Source organism: Vigna radiata, chromosome 11 (assembly GCF_000741045.1).
Source record: "Vigna radiata var. radiata cultivar VC1973A chromosome 11, Vradiata_ver6, whole genome shotgun sequence".
Classification (NCBI taxonomy): Eukaryota; Viridiplantae; Streptophyta; class Magnoliopsida; order Fabales; family Fabaceae; genus Vigna; species Vigna radiata.
In genome coordinates this window covers 19,175,371-19,196,472 of record NC_028361.1, presented here as the reverse complement: position 1 = coordinate 19,196,472, position 21,102 = coordinate 19,175,371, and the positions used below count along the sequence as shown (strand labels likewise).

The 21,102-nt window shown below is 33.4% G+C and overlaps 1 protein-coding gene and 1 pseudogene across 1 annotated transcript in view; one reads left to right on the top strand and one right to left on the bottom strand.

Moving 5' to 3' along the window:
- The window catches only part of LOC106777520 (mediator of RNA polymerase II transcription subunit 23), a 58,547-nt gene extending 48,965 nt beyond the window's left edge, over nucleotides 1–9,582 (top strand). Inside the window, exons 16-21 of the mRNA XM_014665098.2 lie at nucleotides 3,811–3,959; nucleotides 5,829–6,069; nucleotides 6,172–6,946; nucleotides 7,953–8,134; nucleotides 9,033–9,136; nucleotides 9,219–9,582. Coding sequence (XP_014520584.1) covers nucleotides 3,811–3,959; nucleotides 5,829–6,069; nucleotides 6,172–6,946; nucleotides 7,953–8,134; nucleotides 9,033–9,136; nucleotides 9,219–9,420 — 1,653 coding nt within the window. The 3' untranslated portion in view covers nucleotides 9,421–9,582. The remainder of the gene's footprint in view (nucleotides 1–3,810; nucleotides 3,960–5,828; nucleotides 6,070–6,171; nucleotides 6,947–7,952; nucleotides 8,135–9,032; nucleotides 9,137–9,218) is intronic.
- Nucleotides 9,583–10,456: 874 nt separating this feature from the next.
- On the bottom strand, nucleotides 10,457–16,815 carry LOC106776871 (annotated as a pseudogene).
- Nucleotides 16,816–21,102: the final 4,287 nt, after the last annotated feature.

Below are 21,102 nucleotides of genomic sequence, written 5' to 3'. Positions count from 1 at the left end.
GAATAATTCTCATCCACAATAGTTCACATATCCCTTGTGCCATAGCTTTGGAATTCAGCCTTGCACTATACTTTTCAACAACATTTTGCTTCTTACTTCTCCAAGTCTCCAAATTTCCACCCAAGAACATGCAATATCCTGAGGTGGATTCTGACGTTGCATAATTTGCATCATTATAATGTTCTATTTTTAATTTTTCATTTCTCTTGAACATTAATCCCCTCCCTAGACTTGTCTTCAAATATTGAAGGATTTTGTTTACAACTTATAAAAGTCTCTCTTTTGGAACTATGTACTAACTAACGACACTCCCAACATAGGTTATATCTGGTCTGTTGTGAGCTAACTAAATGAGCTTCCAAAAAGGTCTTTGATATTGACCTTTATTTGAACTGCTTTTATCACTCGCAATTTTATGGTTTTGTTCTAGAGGAACTCTAATGGTCTTGCCATCTATCATACATGTTTCTTTGAGAAGATCAATAACATACTTTCTTTGGGAGACAAAGATGTCTTTCTTCGAGTAAGCTACTTTATTCTATGGAAGTACTTCAACTTTTGTAGATTCTTCATTTCAAATTGAGCATAAAGGTTTTCTTTTAAGATTTGCTTCTCATGTTCATCATCTTCTACAACAATCATATCATCGACATAGACTAAAAGTTGTGCAAGTTTACCTTTTGTAGAAAGCTTGATGAACAAGGTATGGTCACCTTGACTTTGTCGATACCCTATGTAGATCACAACATGAGTGAGCAGACCAAACCAAGCACAGGGTGATTGTTTATGTCTATACAAGGCTTTCTTCAACCTACAGACTTTATTCCTTTCTTCAGTATGCCTAAAACACGAGAGAATTTCCATATGGACTTCTTTCTCTAATTGTCCTTGCAAGAAAGCCTTTTTCCCATTAAATTGTTGCAATTCCCAACCAAAATGTCAATGAGAGAATGATTCTAACTATATTCATCTCTTCATTCATGGCTTGAACTCAATTTGCTTCCTTCAGGGTGTGTTCACTTGGGGGTGATAGGAGGTGATTGGGGGAGAGTGATTTAGTGGATTTGAAGATAATATTTTTTGTTGTTTATTTGAGTGAATTTGGAGGTAAACGAGAATGAATTTTGAAGTAAATTTTTTTAATTTGTCATAAAAACTAAATCCTACACCNATTCTCACAAACTTTATTTCAAAATTCACTCTCGTTTACCTTCAAATTCACTCAAATAAACAACAAAAAAAATTACCCTCAAATCCACTCAATCACTCCCCCAATCACCTCCCATCACCCTCAAGTGAACACACCCTCAATGTTTCTTGAACAGAAGTAGGGAGTTTAATTGCATCAATGATAGAGAGGAAACTTTGGTGCTGAATCAATAGGTTTTGAGTAGTCACACAATGAGAAATAGGATACTTGGTACAAGACCAAGTTCCTTTCCTCAAAGCAATGGGCAAGTCATCAAGGTCAGGTTCATAATTAATATTCAAGGAATTTTCTAAATGTTCAAGGAAAATCTGGCGACCGCTTTGGCAAAGGTCCAGTGAAGGTCCGACAACAACTCTGGTGGATAGTAAACTAGATGCAAGAATGGAAGGAACCACAAGTTTGGTGCACTTCAAGCAATCACAATATTTAAAGGAAATGTGTGAAGTGTACCAACTTTGATACCACAAGTTGGGCTCCCAAGACCGAGAGCTCTGATACCAACTAGAAAGAATTAATATAAAAGAAAGAAGATTTTTATTCATTTGATTCAAAACAATACATCCATTTTTATATATAGAGAACTCAATCTCTAAAGTAATAATTACATAAATATATATATATATATATATATATATATATATATATATATATTGGGAAACTAATTTTGGAAATATAATAACAACACTTATTGTAATGAGATCATTATTATTATTCAGGGATAAAATCAAGTCCCTACCATTCTTGATATAAATAGATCCCTATTATCCAAAGATATTTTCATTATACACTTCAATTATAATTTGTTAAATATGCAATAATAAAATATGATTGTTGACAATAACTAATCACGTAGAAAATGTTTGTTTTGTTCACTAATTATATATATCCATTGGCCAACCCCAAACCACTCCTAAAATAAGCCTCCTTTTATTGGTCCACTAAATGGGTGAGTTTAAAAATCCTAATGCATAGAGCCCCCAAATAAAGTGGGCTAGGGTCAAGGCCAAAGTAAGTTTGGCCCACGATAAGACTTGCATGAGTCTTTAAAGTATCTTAAATTGCAAATTGATTCTAAATATCTTACATTAAATTTAAATTTGCCTTGATTGATTTTTACTATTTATTACTTAATTGGAAAGATAGGTTCAACCCAAGATGTCGGGCTTGGCCGACTTAACCCAACATGGGTTCAGCCTGACCTGACATTGCCAAACACAAGTTCATCTTTGGCCAACCTTGTTTAAGCCTTAATAAACATGGTTTAATTTAAACATGGCCTGACATGAGCTCGATTCGACTTAGCTTGACATTGCTTAACTCCAGTCGACCCATTGTGTCCTTGATTCTACTTGGTTTGACATGGGACTGAATAAACTCTACTCGATGTGGACAAGGCATGACTTGGCCTAATGTGGTTATGACTCATTCGATTCAACATAGGTTTGACTCTATTCTGCCTGACATGGACTTAACTCGACTCTACTCTATCGATATGGGCATGACTTGACTGCACTTGTGGTGGGCTTGTTTTGACTAAGCTTGAGGTGGGCCCAACTAGACTTGGCCCAATTAGGCGTGACTCGACTTGGCCTTGCATGGACCTAACTTGATTCAGCCAACATGGGCATTACTTGACTTGGCTTGATATTAGCCCGCATTACTTGGTCCAATGTGGGTTATACTTGACTTTGTCTGAGGTATGCTTGACTCGAATCAACCCAAGGTGCACCCAACTGATCTTGGTTTGAGGTGTACCTAACTCGACTGTACTCGATGATGGTTGACTTGACTCGGCTTGATAGTTGTCTAACTTGACTTGGTCTAATGTGGGCTTGACTTAAACTAGCCAAACATGGGCTTGATTCTACTTAGTGTTATGTATACCCTATCAACCTAGGCTTGACCTAGACCTCACCATACCTTGCCAAACCCGACTATCCTATTTGACTCAGGCCTAACCTAACCCCATCCATCTTGACTTGACTTGAACAAACTCGGTCTCTACTCTACTCAACTTGGCATAGGCTTGACCTAACTTGGCCCGAAATGAGCGATCTCATCCTGATTTGTCTTCCCTAAAATTGGACTCGGCCTAACCTGATTTTTCTCATACTAAATTTGGATTTGGATTGATTAAATGTTTTTCGTGTGAATAAAGATTTTCTTTAAGTATTTTTTTTTTTCATTTTCAATTTTAGATAAGCTTTTAACTTTAGATAATGGCCCATGGGTTGGCATTTTGACCATGTGGACTTTTTCTTATATGGGATTTTTGGTCCTATGGGCTTTTTTGGTCCCAACCCATGTTAGTTAGAGACAAGTCCTTAGTTTTCTTCTGGTGTGCTTTAACTTTTCAGCAATATCATATTCTATTGACAAAATCGTTCAGTTGCGTACCAATTTTCTTTCAAAGGGATGAAAACTAATGTTGCAATAAACAGTATCTCAACAGCACATTATAGAAAGAAACCCGATCATTATACAAATCAATAATTAGAGGATATGATCGCAAATTATCTATTAGAATGATAAAGTAGGGGAAATTGAGCTTCCGTGTTTTTCTTATATTAAGATTAATTTTGTTATGGCAATACTTGCAGATTAGTCTACTTGATAGACAAGAGCTTCAGCAAAGAGTAAAGCTCTTTTGTATGACTCGTGGGTTCCCCGAACATTGGCTTTACTCAGGAATATTCAAGCGAGTTGAGCTACAAAAGGCTCTTGGAAATCACCTTGCATGGAAGGATCGGTAAATTCTTTTCCAACAATGAGAAGCCATGTTATTTTTGCTTAGACTCAGCATACTCTTATTTTATTCATCGTGGTTGAGATAAACATTATTGAAAATGGATCTTTCAAACCAATAAATTTGAGTTATATATGGTACCAAAAAGGAGCTTATAATGTTCATATATTTCTAAAAATTACAAGAAAATTACTTAAATAAATTATTGGAGACCTATAAATGGTCTTCTCAACTGAAACATTAAAAAAGAATGAAAAAAAAATAGATATTAGAGATTGATGATGGTAATAATGGATGGATGAATATAAATCTCTAGTAGAGTTTTTTTCATTTATTCAGTTCTTTGAGCTTGTATCTTGTACTCCAGAATTTGTATAAATGAAATAAAAAACTTATTTGAAAATAAGAGCACAAAAGTTCAAAGTCATAGTACAAGACAACCTCTAATTCTAGAAGTTACTAGAGAAATAAAAATAAAAGGTGATATAATTATTATATAAATAAGGAAAGTATCCTATATAATCAAGAATATCTATTATATATGTATTATTAGGAATGTTTTTATTTATGCCCATATCATCTCTGTATTATCAGAAGATATCAAATTTTCTCTATTTATTGTATTTGTTCCTTTTTTCTCAATATAAATAAAGCTTCAATGTTATCTTAAAAACACGGTTTCAATTAAATATCTCTCTTTTTCCTTCACTTTAATTTGGTATCTAGAATCCTTTACAAAACCGTGTTGATCCAATAGACTCATTGTGTCTGGAAGATTTTTATTTAGCAAACCTTCATCGCAGGTTTGTGTTTATTAATCCGGCGCTGCCTCTTGCGAATTTTCTAATGAAATTTACTGTGACCACCATTTTCTTTGGTGTGCACAGGTGCTGATCTATTCAAACGTTGATGGAAACCGTCCATCCACACATCCTCACAACTTTTTTCCTACTCTGCTTAGGTTATTTTATTATTATTCTTTTTTCCAAATTTCAAGAAGAAAATGTCTTCCAATGTCACATTAACTTCCATAATGAATTCTCCCACTGTTATAACCATAGTTATTATTGAGAAGATGGACGAGTTTAATAATTCCACTTGAGCTTCTAAGATGGGGTTGTGGTTAAGCTGACTTGATTACAGATCCCATCTCACTACAACCACTGAATTCGTTCCTGAACAATGGATAAAAATTGATGCTTCACTATGTAGTGTTATTAATTCCACCATTCAAACGTCACTGAAACCTATTTTCCATCCCCATAAACAATGGTAGAACCCAATGTTCAAATTCTTTAATGGAACAATTAAACAGTTCAACTGCAGTAAAATAGTCATGGACCGACCACTGAAGCATAAATTTTACAGTAATCAATAAAGCTAATGAGTAGTATTCACTAACATTCTATACCCAAATTCCACTACACCCAAACCATTACTCCAGCTGACATTGAGTTTACTCTTTTGCATAACTGTATTGAATGTACAAGACACACAACAGGTGTGCAAAGTGAAATAAGAAGAATAAAAAATCACAGGATTTAATGGGGTTCAATTCAACTGGCCACATAGCTTAAAAATACCAAGAGTGTTGTGAAAACAAGCTGTGCCAAAATTTGAATAGTAACTTACAAAACACTCCCAAAATTCTTGTTGATAAGAAAACGTGGTAAAGGAAGAGAGAGAAGAAATATTTTATTAATTACTTTCATGATTATAAAATTCTGAATTCCTCTATTTGTAACAGTCATACTCTTAAAATGGGAAATGAAAAACATCTTAAATGAATGTGTCGATTCTAGAGATATTTTCCCTAATAACTATAGAGGTATTTTATATATGAACTGATGCTGTCGACAACGAACTTTCCAGGTATCCTGTGTTTTTTGATGATATTGCAGCACGTTTACTTCCGGTCATCCCCTTAATTATTTATAGACTTATCGAAAATGATGCAATGGATACAGCAGAAAGAGTATTGGCCATGTATACCCATTTGCTTGCTTATTACCCTCTAAGATTTACATTTGTTCGGGATATACTTGCATACTTCTACGGTCATCTTCCTGGAAAGCTTATTGTTCGAATCCTCAATGTACTTGATGTCAGTAAGGTAACAAACTTTATTTTCTCTTGCTAGCCTTCTTGTCTTGAAATTGTTTTACTTGAAAATAGTCTTTTCCTGCAACAATTACTGAGTCTGTATTTGTTTCAGATTCCCTTTTCAGAGTCATTCCCGCAACAAATAAGTTCGACAAATCCAGTCATGTGCCCTCCTCTAGATTATTTTACAACTCTGTTACTGGGAATAGTGAATAATGTTATTCCTCCATTACATAACAATTCAAAATCTGGATCAATGGGAGATGTATTAAACAATACACTGCGTACTACACAAAACAAGCCTGCTGCAGTATCCCAGTCTGGGCCAGCAAATGCTTCAGAGGGCCAAAAGGCATTTTACCAAATTCAAGATCCGGGAACATACACTCAGTTGGTTCTTGAGACTGCTGTTATTGAAATACTTTCCCTTCCGGTATCTGCCTCTCAGATAGTACAATCACTTGTCCAAATTGTTGTTAATATACAACCAACCTTGATCCAGTCCAGCAATGCTCTCCATGGTGGTTCAAATAGTGTAGGGCAGGGTTCAGTGTTGCCAACATCACCTTCAGGTGGAAGCACAGATTCGTTAGGTGCAACCCGATCAACTCCTTCAGTTTCTGGAATAAATACCTCTAACTTTGCTTCTCGAAGTGGTTATACATGTCAACAACTATCTTGTTTGTTAATTCAAGCTTGTGGCCTTCTACTGGCTCAGCTTCCCTCTGATTTTCATTCACAACTTTATTTGGAAACGACACGTATTATAAAAGAGAACTGGTGGCTTAAGGATGGGACAAGGTCGCTTGGGGAAATAGATTCTGCAGTTGGCTATGCATTGTTAGATCCAACATGGGCTGCACAGGACAATACCTCTACAGCAATTGGTAAGGTTTGGCAGAAGGGTTTTATTCTACTAAGCGGCTTTCTTAAATTTTGCATTATATTTTTAGTTCTATGTCATCAATCTGTCTTTAATATTAAAAAGTGTGACTTGTGTGAGATATTTTCTTATCTGAAATATTGATGATTTGTATCCAACAAAATGGATGTGCTTTATGCAGCAAGGTTAAGCTATAGTTTTGCATGTTGAAGTTTATGCCACTCAAAATCTTATGCATAGAGATATCGTTTAACTCAAATCAGGGTAAAATAATTTATGTATGAAGTGTGACCAAACCAACTGGGTAGAAGTTCTAGAAGATATTTCTCAGAAATTTATTTCATTGACTTGAGATTACTTTAATCTTTTGTTCTAGAATATGGACTGAAATAGGTTTTAAAATTTTCTTTATTGTTTCTGAACAGATTTCTTTAATCTTTTGTTTGTAGATGATTATATTTGGAATTAAAGGATAACCAAAAATCATTTAGTATTTTCGCGGCTGATGTATTATATGTATATATCAATATACACAAAAGTGTGTTTGTGTGTATATGAAAAGTGAGGACATAGCCGCGTGACTCTTAGCCTTTTAGCAAGGGACATTAAAAAGCTTTTTAAGAGCTGTACAACAAATAATAAACAACTATTTTAACAATTACTAGGTTTTGGTACCACCCTATTATCTAGGATTTCTATAGAATTTAAAGTGTACATTACCTTTATCTCGAGTGCTAGCTAGCAATGTACTTTCTAACACACCCTTACCAAGATCCGTAGGGAATTGTGAGATCATGAGACCTGATGGGGAACCGAGCCCACTCAATTTCAGGATTTCCCATCAAATTTATTAAAATATGTGTTTAAGAGGGTGTCTTGCTGACATTTTTTCTTTGAATAAAGCTCAGTGGTATGTAGTTTACTGCTTCCATTTTAATTAGGTGAATTTCAATCTATTTCTTGTTATTGTTTGTGCCTTATAAGGACTCTGACCTTTTGTGTAATCACAGGGAATGTGGTGGCCTTGCTTCATTCTTTCTTCAGTAACCTCCCTCAAGAATGGCTTGAAGGGACCAATGTCATTATCAAGCAGCTTCGGCCTGTAACATCAGTCGCCCTGTTGAGAATAGCATTCCGTATAATGGGGCCACTCCTTCCAAAACTTGCCAATGCTCATGCACTTTTCAACAAGGTACAGGAAATCAACAATTCCACTATCTTGAGAAAATATTCTGATAGAACTAGATTACTTATGAAGAGAAATGAAATTTTATTCAAGATGTTGCTCTGTATTAATGAAATCCTTTCACAAAAGAACTCTCTCACCCTAGTATTGTAGAATCCTAATTCTCCATGCTCAGGCAGGGTTTTTTATTTTCCGGCTCAGGGAGGATTCTTTATTATGAGTCACAGATACTATAAACAAACACCTGCAATGGATAATTGCTAGCCTATGCTCCATATCTCTTCTGGTATCCGCTGATATTATTATCACTTTGTGAGATCAGAAACTTCTGTCTGAAAATTATAAAATTAGATTTTCAAAGAGTTTTCACTGATAGTTACAAGGTCTCGATCTCATGATAAATAACTTTGGCATCCCTGTGAGTTGACTTCTGTCTTATTGTTTCTTGACATCGTAGTCTTCCAGAATTAAGATCTTTCCAATTTGTGTTTCAAGGTGGGTTAATATTGTCCCAATTTTTCGATAAGTTTCTAGTTCCTGGACAATTCATGAATAATGAGCATCCAAATTATATAAGTAATAAAATTTTTCTATTTGAGGCATTGAAATTTTTGCAGTAGGATATAATCAGAATTTGTCTACTCACATATCAATGACTAGAGGTGCTGAAGCTCAACCAATGTCACAGTTTAGCCCTTGCTGATTTCTTTTTCTGTGAGAGCATACTTTCTTGACCAAAATTATTTAAACCATAACAACCTCATTATAGATATACTATTAGGATTTTATCATATACACATATCTCATGGTTTTTTTACCATATTTTTTATGGTATATCGGATCTTTGATACTGGTGGTCACTAAAATTGGGGTATTGATGGTTTTCCTCACTTGAAAATGACAGACTCTCTCATCATTACTAAGTATATTAGTGGATGTATTTGGAAAAAATTCCCAGACAACGATTGCTGTTGATGCATCAGACATAGCAGATATCATTGACTTCCTGTAAGTGTTACTGAATTTTTATAAAATGACCTTATTACTAGTTCTGAAATCCTGATCTTCTACATTACCACTTGATTTTCAGCCATCATGTCGTCCACTATGAGGGACAGGGAGGGCCTGTGCAGGCTAGCAGCAAACCACGACCAGATGTTTTGGCCCTCATTGGAAGGGCATCAGAGAGTTTACGTCCAGACATTCAACATCTGCTTTCACACCTAAACCCTAATGTGAATTCCTCTGTATATGCGGCATCTCATCCTAAGTTAGTTCAGAATCCAACTTAGATGCTACTGTATTTTATACTTTGAATATTCTGGCTCTAGCTGATGACAAATACACAGCATGATTTAGAAATTGTATGAATTAAGAGTTGTATATAAAACAATGTATATACTATTATTTCATTTCTCCCAAAACTTTATCCGAAGTGTATAATTGCGTATCAATTGAGCTCTTCTGTATTACAGCTAGAAGTAAAGTTCGATTTAGAGCAGGAATATAAATTAATGTGGGACTGGGAATGCTAATGGAAATCAATTAAAATCCCGATTATATCACAAACAATTTTATCTACTATAGTTATCTTACCTTAGTCATCACTGAAATCACAATTTAGTGCAAACATACAACTTTTAAGTGCATGACAGCAGCTGGTCACTGCACAAATACAACTATCATTTGCACAAAGGTTTTTCTAGAAAGAAGTATCATTGTTTTAAAAGACATAAAGAAGGATCATAAGCTGTACAAAGTGTTTTTGTTTGTTCTTTCTTTATCTTTCGTGACCAAGATTATAAATAAAGCAGAAACCAAATATAATCATCGTTGTTATTATACTATTACGCTTAAATATGATTTTATTCATATAAATAATTTTTTAATAGTTCCTTAGTGTTTTCTATTAATTATAGTTAATTTAATACAGAAATTTTAAATTCTTTTTATAGTTAATTTTAAGGTTTAATGTTTCAATAAATTCTCATTTTCGTCTAAAATCTCATATATGTCCTTTGTTTTTTTGGCGTATCAATTAGGTCCTTATTTTCGCTAAATTAATACAAATAAGTCTTTTCTGTTAAATTAATCAAATAGTGTTAATGAGTATGTCAAATTGTCGGATGACAGTATAATTTTAACATAAGTGTCATTAAATACGTGTTTCAATTCTAACTTTTTAAATTTTAAATTAAAAAATTAAGTAAACTATAATTAAAGAAAGGGCAAAGTTGGATTTCTAATCTTACTTTTTGCTGAATGCCTCCTTTCTCTTTGCAACGAAATTGAAATGAAATGAAATTGGAGGAATTTAATTTTTAGGATTCATCCCTCATGAGACACCACAGGGTGATGTAAATCGGAACTAGAACCTTTAGGGTTCCTACGACGCAATTTAGGGTTCCTACGAAGCAATTGAAGGTGGATAAAAGAACCACTAATGCAAATTGCTAGTGTAAAAATCAGCATCAATTTTCTTCATGTCAACATCAGTGCATCCAATGGAATGAGTAGCGTCAACAAAAACTTGATCCACCCCTTCCTCCCTGCAAATTTGAATCAACTCCTTGACAGGAATAACCACACACAACATGGAAGTCACGTGATCAATCACCGTTAATCTAACCCTATTTCCGTTACTTTTTCCTCTCTCCAAGGCCTTCCTAAACTCAGAAACGATCTCGTCGTTGGAGTTAACAGGAAAAGGGAAGGGAACCTCAACAAGATTGCTTTCGGCGCGAGTGACGTACGCTTCCATGGATTTCTTGATGGCACCGTAAGCGTAGTGAAGCATGAGGACGACATCACCTTTCTGGAATCTTCCTTCGCGGAAGTTCCATGCGGTGTGCTGGAGGACGATGGCGGCATCAATGATGGCGTTGTTGATAATGGAGATCTCATCGACATGGTCTGCATTGACGAGGTCCTTAATTAAGGTTCGCGATTGGAGGATGCTAGTTTTGAGGTCATTGAAGTAGAAGTGGTCGGGCTAGCGGAGGTACTGGAGTTACCAGCGGTGCTGGGCAGCGAGGATGGAGGCAATGTTGTCAAATCCTAAAAACCCAATTTCATTTCCATTTGCAACTGCAGAGAAGGGCTTTCCAACTAAAATAAGATTTTACAACTATGCCCTTTCATTAATTAAAAAAAGAAATCATACTCGTTTTTAATGACACGTGTATTAAAATTAGGTTGTCACCATACCAAGCTACATACTCATTAACATCGTTTGTTAAATTTGACGGAAAGGATTTATTTTTATCAATTTAACAAAAATAAGGTCCTAATCGAGACCCTAAAAAAATCAGGAACCTATTTTAGATTTTAGACAAAAATAATGACTTATTGAGATATTAAACCTAATTTTAATTGTACAATGTATTTATTATTTTACACTGACGAAAACTATTAAATAATTTATTAAATTCTTTATTGCACAGAATTCCCCTACATATAGAAAACAAAGATGAAACTAATTGGGCTTTGCTTACCATATTCCCTTAGTTTCTATACGCCCTCTATAAGCTTTGAAATACCTGTTTTGCCCTTTAGACTTTTATTTCAAATTATTTTCATGTGTTGATGTGGCAATGTGGGAAGCATGAGATTGCCATTTTGACTAGTTAGAGTTGAAACATGGCTATTTTGGATTATTTTTCACATTTGAATTTTTGAAATTCTCTGTCTCTTTTGTAGAGAGTCTAGTAAGCTCTTAAGCATATAAGTAAGAGTGTTCAACCTTATAAAATAACTCGGATTTGATATAGAGAAACTCTATTAAAATTGTAGCTCTCTTGTTTTTGGGTTCATTAGGATAATTTCTCTTTGCTAGACTTCTTTTCTAGACCTTTGCCTTGAGAATGGGCTGAACCTCTCCCAAGAAACACACTCCAAATTCACTCATCAAACACATTTAAACATTCTTTAAATTCGCTTTCGTTTCTAGAATCATCATCTATCATTGATTTAATAGTCTAATGAAGTTTTGTGTGGAGCAACTTCCATTAACAACACTTTAATGTTGAAAGGAAATGGTCATCATTTCTATAGCATTTACAATCTTACTTATATAAGTAGGATTTTGATTTTTTTGAAAGAGATGTTCGAGCTACTCTGTTATCAATCAACATAAAGGACTTAGAAACCACCTCCACTATAAACAAACAACAACACATCATCCACATACAAAACTACACAGTAGAAACACAAATGAACACATTCCAATAATTCATAGTAGAAAAACAACAAACCCCTCCCAAAGGAAACCTAAGGCTCATAATTACTTTGATACCATAAATGTAACAACCTTAGCCAAGTGCCACAACCTCCAACAATATTCACACATATATGTTATTTCAAGTTGCTAAACTTTAAGCATTTTCAAAGCGTCTAAGGAGTTCACCATCAGTATATCATATTATACAAGTTTGATTTTTGCATTTATATAGGTAAACCATACCCATTGTATTATCTGTTAGGTTTATCCAGGGCGTTGGTTCATTGGGAAGACATAACACCAATGAGACTTAATCCCAACCACATAAGAGATTAACACCATTCTCAACCCAAAACCTTAAGGCAATGAATTAATGGGTCTTCATCATGTAAGACTTAGACTTACACTTGGATTCCTAACAACCTCCCCCTCAAGGGAGAGTCTCTTCCACATTGGTACACTCCCCCTCTAACAGAAGCATTCCCAAGCATCAATATAGGGACCATATCATCGGTTCTGATACCACTTGTTAGGTTTATCAATGGAAGGGGTTCATTGGGGAGACATAACACCAATGAGACCTTAACCTAACAACATAAGGGATTGACACCACTCTATACCCAAAACCTTAAGGTAATGGGTTAATAGGTCTTCAATTTTATATGGTGCTCTACTTTCTCAATTCTACCCATTGTGGGACTTAAACTTATACTTGGATTCCCAACATTATTTAGGTGGAGTCATTTCTTCTTACATTAAGTTGTGATACAACATCTAACCCTATTTTGTCTAATAACTTGTTTTACTTTGAACTTACACAACTTTTAATCATCACACTATTTAATGTTTTTAACATCATATTGTTTGTTTACATTCCTCATAGCAATCTGACCAACCATTTTAATTCAACCTAAGGGGAATCACATTTACATCAAATTCAATTTTTAGGTATAAAACCCCAAATATGAAGTTATGTTCAAAAAGGTCATTATAAATATAAATGTACTTAAAAAACTTGACTTGGACCATACATCAAACTTCATATTATTAATGAAAAATACTTAAAATTATTCCCACTTTATGCCCCACAAATAGTCCCTTTATTGTTGTGCATCACTGTTTGTGGTATCGTCTACTACTATGTAACCCCTAGCTTTTTCGCATCTTGCCTTCTGGTCCTGATGTAACACTTATGAGTTGGTAGACTTGGTTAGTAAACGTTGACATATAGAGATTGTTTACTAACGTAGACAGTACTCTTAAGTAGCGCATGTCATAAAATCAAAGAGAGAGATCATAGGAGAAGTTAGTATACTACAATCATTTATCAATAGAATAAAACATACATAACTTTTTATATTGGTTCACCTATTAAGGCTAGTCCAGTTCTCTTCTAAGTTAACTTAGAGGGTTCCATTAGATATTCAATGAAGTACAATTGAGTTTAACTCACTCCTAATTGCATATTATTATTTAGCACTCCTTGTATCCTTAAACACTCTCAATGCCTTTGAGAAAACTGTCTAGTTTAGTTTCCCTCACTTCTGGTTGTGTAGTATTATTCACCACTCCTGGTATCACTAATCAACGAATAACCTCTAGTTACCTTAGATCAGTTGAGTATTAGCACCACTCTTGGTTTTCAGTAACTCGTCGAGATTTCCTTGAGTATTCACACCACTTTTGGTACTCAGCAACCCACCGAGATTTCCTTGAGTATTCACACTACTCCTGGTACTTAGCAACCTGCCAAGATTTTCTTGAGTATTCGTACCACTCCTGGTACTTAGGAACCTGCTGAGATTTCCTTAACCGTTCAAAGTTAAGTTGTAAGTGTTTAGATTTTCTCCAGAATTGTAATCATAAATTGCTTACAAGTCATTCCAACCATAATTCTCATAAAGAATATTTGAATACAATACAAAACAATCTAAACACTCGCATGTGTTTTTCTCATCTCTCTATTTTTCTTTCCTTACATAAGTAAGCATGTAATACATTGAAGTACTAGAGGAATGCTTTAATTTTCTCTTTTCTCTCTTTCTTTCATGTGATAAACACAATAAAATATTACAATAAAGCTTTGAGAGACTTTCTATGTTTCTCTCTTTTACTCTCTCTTCTTTCTTCAAGTGGATATTCTGATAAAGCTTGAGAGTTCTTTCTTTTCTTGGGCTCTTCTTTTTCTCCTTTTCTCTGATAGGAGTCAATTATCATTGATAGCTCAAAGAGATTTCCTCGCTCAATGGATGATGAGATATCTTTATATATTCATATTCTCTCTCTTCTTCATCATCTCTTTTTCTTCTTTTTTTCTTGTCTTATATTTATACACCTTGAGGATATAGTCGTTGTGACATTGCTTGTCTTGAGATTTGACTATATGATCGTTTGACGAAGCTTGTCTTGAGACTGGTTCCTTTCTGGATATTTGTATAGGTGTCAGTCACAGGATGGAGTCTTTGTCAGAGCAGATGAGCTTTTCAGAACTTTTATCAAAGGTGATCTTGACTTATCTTTTTTGCACAACTTTTGATAGTCTGATTAAGCGCTCTTCTTTGTCTTTTCTCTTAACTTTCATTCTAGCATTTATAAAACGAATGTTTGTAGTGATGTCATACACAAGATAAATACATATATTGTAGATCTTATTTACCTTTAGTATTTTTGTCTTTTTATTTAAGGTTCTTGTGCTTTCTTCTATCTTGTTATTACTTTAGCTTGAGAGTCTTTTAATGTTTTACTTCTTTCAGGTTTGTATCTACATAGGCTTTATGGCACTTCCTAGGGAAAGAACATTCTGTAAATGTTTTTCCTTTTACCTTCTTAATCAGATATCACTTTTGTTGTTTTTTTTTTTTAATGTTGAGCATTTAATTTTGTTTAATGCTTGCTCAGAACAACAAAGTATTTGGTAGCATTTTACAATTAAGATTTTTCCTTTGAAGATACCAAGTGTAGATATACATTTTATCAAAAGATAAGATACTTGTTGAGCTCATGGTATCGTTTAGTCAAGTAAACGCTTCTTTAGCTTTTGTCACTTTTTAGACAGATAGTGTTTAGCTTGATTAAGATTCATTACATATTTTAATAATTAACCCTTTTAATGTATTTTGTTATAGGCATTGTCTCGACCTATTTTGTTTTCGAGAGAAGCCAAATACATATTCCAGGTATAATAAGCATTAAGCGTTTAATTCAATCTCTCTTGGATGCTTTAGGCATAACATCATTTAGCCATGCATCTAAGTGTTTTGGCCTATATGCTTTTTTTTTTCCTAGGACCTAAGTATTTTCCTATATTTTTCTATGTTTGGGGATTCTAGTTCTAGGTTGTGTTTGTTTGGGGTTTAGGCTCTAAGTCTTGTGTTCTCACCCTAAGTTATTTCCTGATTGTTAACCCGAGTTTGTTTGTCTTCGGTTTGTGTCTTAAGTTTTCCTTCTTAAGTTCCTTAGTCTAGGTTGTTTAATTCTTTCGCCTAGATGATTACCTACAGCCTTTGGGTGTGTTCTTTTTGGTTAAAGTTCTATTCTTTTTCTAACTAGAGTTTTATCCTATTATCTCAAGTCTTTTGTTCTTTATTATGTTTCCTGAGCAGTTGTAGTTTCATTTCTTTTTCTTCTCTCATGGCATTGTGTTCTTTTCTCCTAATCTAGGGTTTTCGTATTAGCTTAGGGTTGGTTTTCTAGGATGTTCTTTTAGTGTTTGATGATTGTTTTCTTTCTTAAGATTTGTCTTTTAACTTGGAGTTTTTTTCTATTATGGTGTTTGACTAAAGGTTGGTTTCTTAAGTTAGGTTTGGGGTTTTGTGACTTAAGGTTTTTCTAACCTAGTGTTTGAGTGTTTCTAACTTAGTGTTCTTTATCTTAAGGTTTTCCATTTTCTTAATCTAGATGTTTTAACCTTTTTGGTTCGCTAAGTTTTTTTCTAGTTGAGGTTAGCTTTCCATACACGAGGACTTCTTCATTTCGTGTTATTTAGTTAAACTTCAAAACCAAGACCATGGTTTCTATTAGATGAGTTTGTCTTGTCCTCACAACCAAATCATGTCTATATATACATATAAGGATGTATAAATATGCATGAAAGATGAATCTACTTTCGAAATGTGGGTTTGTACTGAATCGAACCCTAGAAACTCTACATATGTCACATGCTTTACCCAACAGTTATCTTGCTCTCACTAGTGCAGTAAGGGAAAAAAAACGCCAGTTGCTTTTACTTATAGGCATCGGTTCTACAACCGAGGCATATACGGGCGAGGTAAAAAAAGGTAGGCTTTATGCCTCGGTCACGAACCGATTTAAAACGAGAAAGGATTAGGCCTCAATTCTTAGATAACCGAGGCAATAGCATGTTTTTTTTTTCAGGTTTTGAAACCTCGGCTGCATCATCCAGACTTTCATCATTATCATCATTTTCATTTGACTCCTCAGGGTTTTCTTCTTCAGGCTTCTTTCCCATGATTCTATCAAAGTCATCATTTCCCTATTAATCCACCTTCATGTGACCTTTCCCTCATCAAACTTTTTCCGGCAAAGGCACCCTCCAAACAGGCTTTGCAGAAGTTGTGACAGTAATGGGGTACTGCATCACCTTGCGGCATATTCTGACGCGCCTATGCTCGCAAGAGCCTCTGCCACCAAAGCCGACGCGCCTCCGTGCAGCACCTTGAAGAGCTTCACCATGTGCAAAATTAAACCATAAAGTTCTCATCTTTACTAAAGACAAACAAAAACCAGAACAATGGGCGAGAGAAACAGGCAGAGGCACGACAAGGGAGAAGGAGAAGAAATGGAGGCAGGGCGAGAACGGTGACGACTGCGGAGGGGGAGGGTCGGCGAGGGAGTCACTAGAAGTGGGAAATGACTGAGGAAGAACAGTGGCAAGGGAGGAAAGGAAGAAGAAGACCACGACGTGGAAGAGAGGAAGGCGCCAAACCAGTGATGCAACAGAGCAGGGAGGAACGATGCAATAATTGGTGTGGAGCAGGGAGGGCAGTGCAGAGGGGCAGTGCAGAGGGGCAGTGCAACAATGATGGTTCTGTGACAGTCCAACAGGCTGAGGCAGCTTTGTGGACTTCTCAATGAAGGCAACAACGGTGGTTCAACAACGGTGGTTCAACGACAATGGTTGGAGGCAACGATTAAAGGGAGCGACGAAGTAGAAGAAAACAGAGGGCAGAAGAAAGAGAGCGCGTAATGAAGTGGACAAATGAACGTGAAGGGCAAAAAAATTTAAATAAGTCAAGAGTTATTACACCCGTCCTCTAGTTAACCGATGCCAAATACATGTATACGCCTCGGTTGTTGGTTTACCCGATGCATATGCTGAGCTTTTCCACACCAGTTCTCTACCACCCGAAGCATAAAAGCTTTTCCATAATGGTTCTGCAGCAATCGATGTCGTAGGATGCGTTGTAGTCTTCATAGGCAACTCAGATGACAGTGAAAAAGGTGATGTTGACAGCCTATATGCTTCGGTTACACCTTTAACCGAGGTAATAACGATTATATGCTCCGGTTCTGCAGTGAACCGAGTCAGTAAAGCTAGTGACAGGCCAAAAATCAGCTTTTTAGAGGATATTATGCATCGGTTTCTTCTTGGCCCGAGGTAATAAGTTTATATGCATCGGTTTTAGCTAACTCGATGCCTATTGTCCAAGGTTGAACGCCCTTTTTTTACTAGTGTCTAACAGAGCTCAACCCCTAAAGGACACACTGAATGTGATTAGGGTAAATTTGTTGTTGTCTAGTCATATGTAGCTCTTTTTCAAATCACCAACCAAGACAACAAGGAACCTCATCATATCTCATTGCGTAGTTAATTCCTTTTACATTAGTTTAATAACTAGCTAATGTAATCCTAAAACAACTTACTTAAGATGTATAATTAATTATTGTATTTTAATTTTGTTTCAAACAAAATAATACAATTCTATTTAATTATTATTATCTAACAATAATATGTAATTATATCTAATAATATCTTAAGATATCTTTTCATTGATCAATTAATCAAGTATATAACAATATCCAATAACATCTTTTAAAATATTTAACCATATCCAATAATGATTTTTCTAATTAAATAATTTTTCACTAATTCTTATTTTTTTAAAGTTCTTTTAAAATAAAAATAAACATTTCAAATATTAAAAACAAATCATATTATGTTTTATTTAAAATACTTCATATTATATATATTTTTCCTAATCATTAGAATTTCTAAAATCTCACATCTCCATCAAAACAATTTTCAAACAAATTCAACAACACATTCATACTTTAATAGACAATGCATAACACTTATTTTAAATATCAATACATACTAAACTTGCAAATAAACAAATAATAATAAAAGAATTAAATATTTATTATGTAAACAAGAAGAATCAAACACATAATCTAATCACAAATCCATATCATGAAATTCTAATAAAGTGTACTAATAATTTTTTATATTTAAATAACTACTATTGTGACTATTTTGTTTTTTACTTATCTAATTTTTCTGGATGTTACAAATTTTATCTACTTTGTTATTTTATCCTACTTTTCAGTAAAAATGCTTTTAAATAACATAATGTTTTATTTTCCCTGTTTCCTAGGTTCCATGCAAAACACTCAATTTCACCATGGTTTCTTCACCTTGCATTTCTTCCAAACCATGTCTAAAGAATCTAAATCACTGTCAGATGGACCAACATCAATAAACTATAGATGTGATGAAACAAAATAATACATTTATATTGAAAAGAGAAATTAAATAAATGAAGATTATTACTTGGTTGAAAATAACTTTAAGTATCACATAAAAAAAATAAAATAAAATAAAATAAAAATGTGTGGTTGTTTGAAGGTTTTGACACAAATGCACGCAATGTATAGTTTATTATTCTTCATAGTTGAAATGTGATTGATGTTTGCACCACACTGCACATGCTTTTGTAGATTTTTTTCTTCTTGCCATCATATATATTCATACTTGTTCAACTTGAATAATAAAACTAGTTATTTTTTTATTTTTATTTTGCGGTACCATCCAAAATTATCTACTTCGTATGAAAGAGATTTTATTAAAAATAAATAAAGAAAATGAAAGTGAGAGTGAGAGTGAGAGAGATGGTGACCAAATAAAGAAAGTGATAACACAATAAGAACCACTAAAAAACTCTTGAAGCACCACCACTTGTTCATCACCATTAATGTTTTGCATGTTACTTGCAAAACTTGTGATTCTTTTCATATAACAAAATACGGTTTTTTAGATTAAACATTTCTAAATAAATAGAAATGAGATTAAGTTAAATGATCAGCCAATTTCTTTATAGTTGATTATTGTTTTTGTTAAATTTTGTTGAATACTTTTAAAAAACTATGTAATTAGTGTTAATAAAACTAAACAAAGAAATATTATAATTACAATTTAATGTAAAAACTAAAAAAAAACATGTAAATAAATTGTCAAATATAATTATTTTTTTTACAACAGAATTGAGTTAGATATTGGACTTAATATTATAATTCACCACCTAATTCATAGAAGATTTGAGAAGTTGGTTTAAGTTAGCTTTGACCTAATTCTAAAAAAATGAGTAGGTTATTTAATATAATAAACACTCCTTTAACTATGATAATGAAATATCTTTAATAAACTATAGAATTTTAAAATAATATTCATTTGTCTTAAAATACCTATTTTAATAATATTTATAAATAAAATATGAGATAGTTATAAGAATGAATTCTTTGTTAGCTTCATAGGTGAGAAGTTCATGATGAAACAAAAATAAATAAAAATTACCTTGACAAAAAAAAAATACTCAGAGAAATAAAAAGTGTTTAACTCTCTATGCAAACAGTAAAGAGAAAAAAAAAGTGAAAATTACTTCAAATATGAAAGAAAATGTATACAAATTATATATATAGATATTATTAATATATATTTTTTATATAATCAATTATATTTTCCACGTATAATTAATATTTACATTTATTATTATTACAATAATAAATAATTAAAAATAATATTAAAATAAATAAGTAAAATAAAATTATTAATAATAAATACCATTTCTTCATTTTTATTCCTTTTTTCATTTAGTTAATTTTCTTTTTCTTTTATTTTCTGCTTCACTCAACGTCCTTCCTTCTAATGAAAGTATAAAACTTTTTAGGTTGTGAAATTGTCAATGGATATATAAATATCTACTGCAGCCTAATTGATAGAATCAATATGATTTGACTTAAAGTCTATTTGTATTTTTGCACCACTGATATTTGTCCAAGGGAATCTATTCCTTTAATGTTAACCATATATTTATAATTTTCGTATATTTTACAACAATTAATAGATTAGAGTAAAGAGCCATTATAAATGACAAAATTTTCTTCATTTATATATTTAACAGGTACATATGATATGAAATTATCAGTTAAACTAAAACAGTTTTATATCAATTCATTATGATCCAAAATAACAACAATTTTTTATCAGGTATACCATTTTAGTAGTTCAACATTAACTCATGTATTTTTAATATCTTAATTTTTAATTTTATTTATTGTCTAGTAGTCATATATTATAATTGTTCTAGTTCAAAATTAATTCCCTTGCAACCCTCCATTATGCACTCATATGCACCAGCTTACTCCTATAACTCAACCTTTTGTTCTTGTTTGACAAATTAAAGATAAAAATATAGGTAAAGAAGGTATAAACACAATTAGTAAAACTAAAACTGAGTGA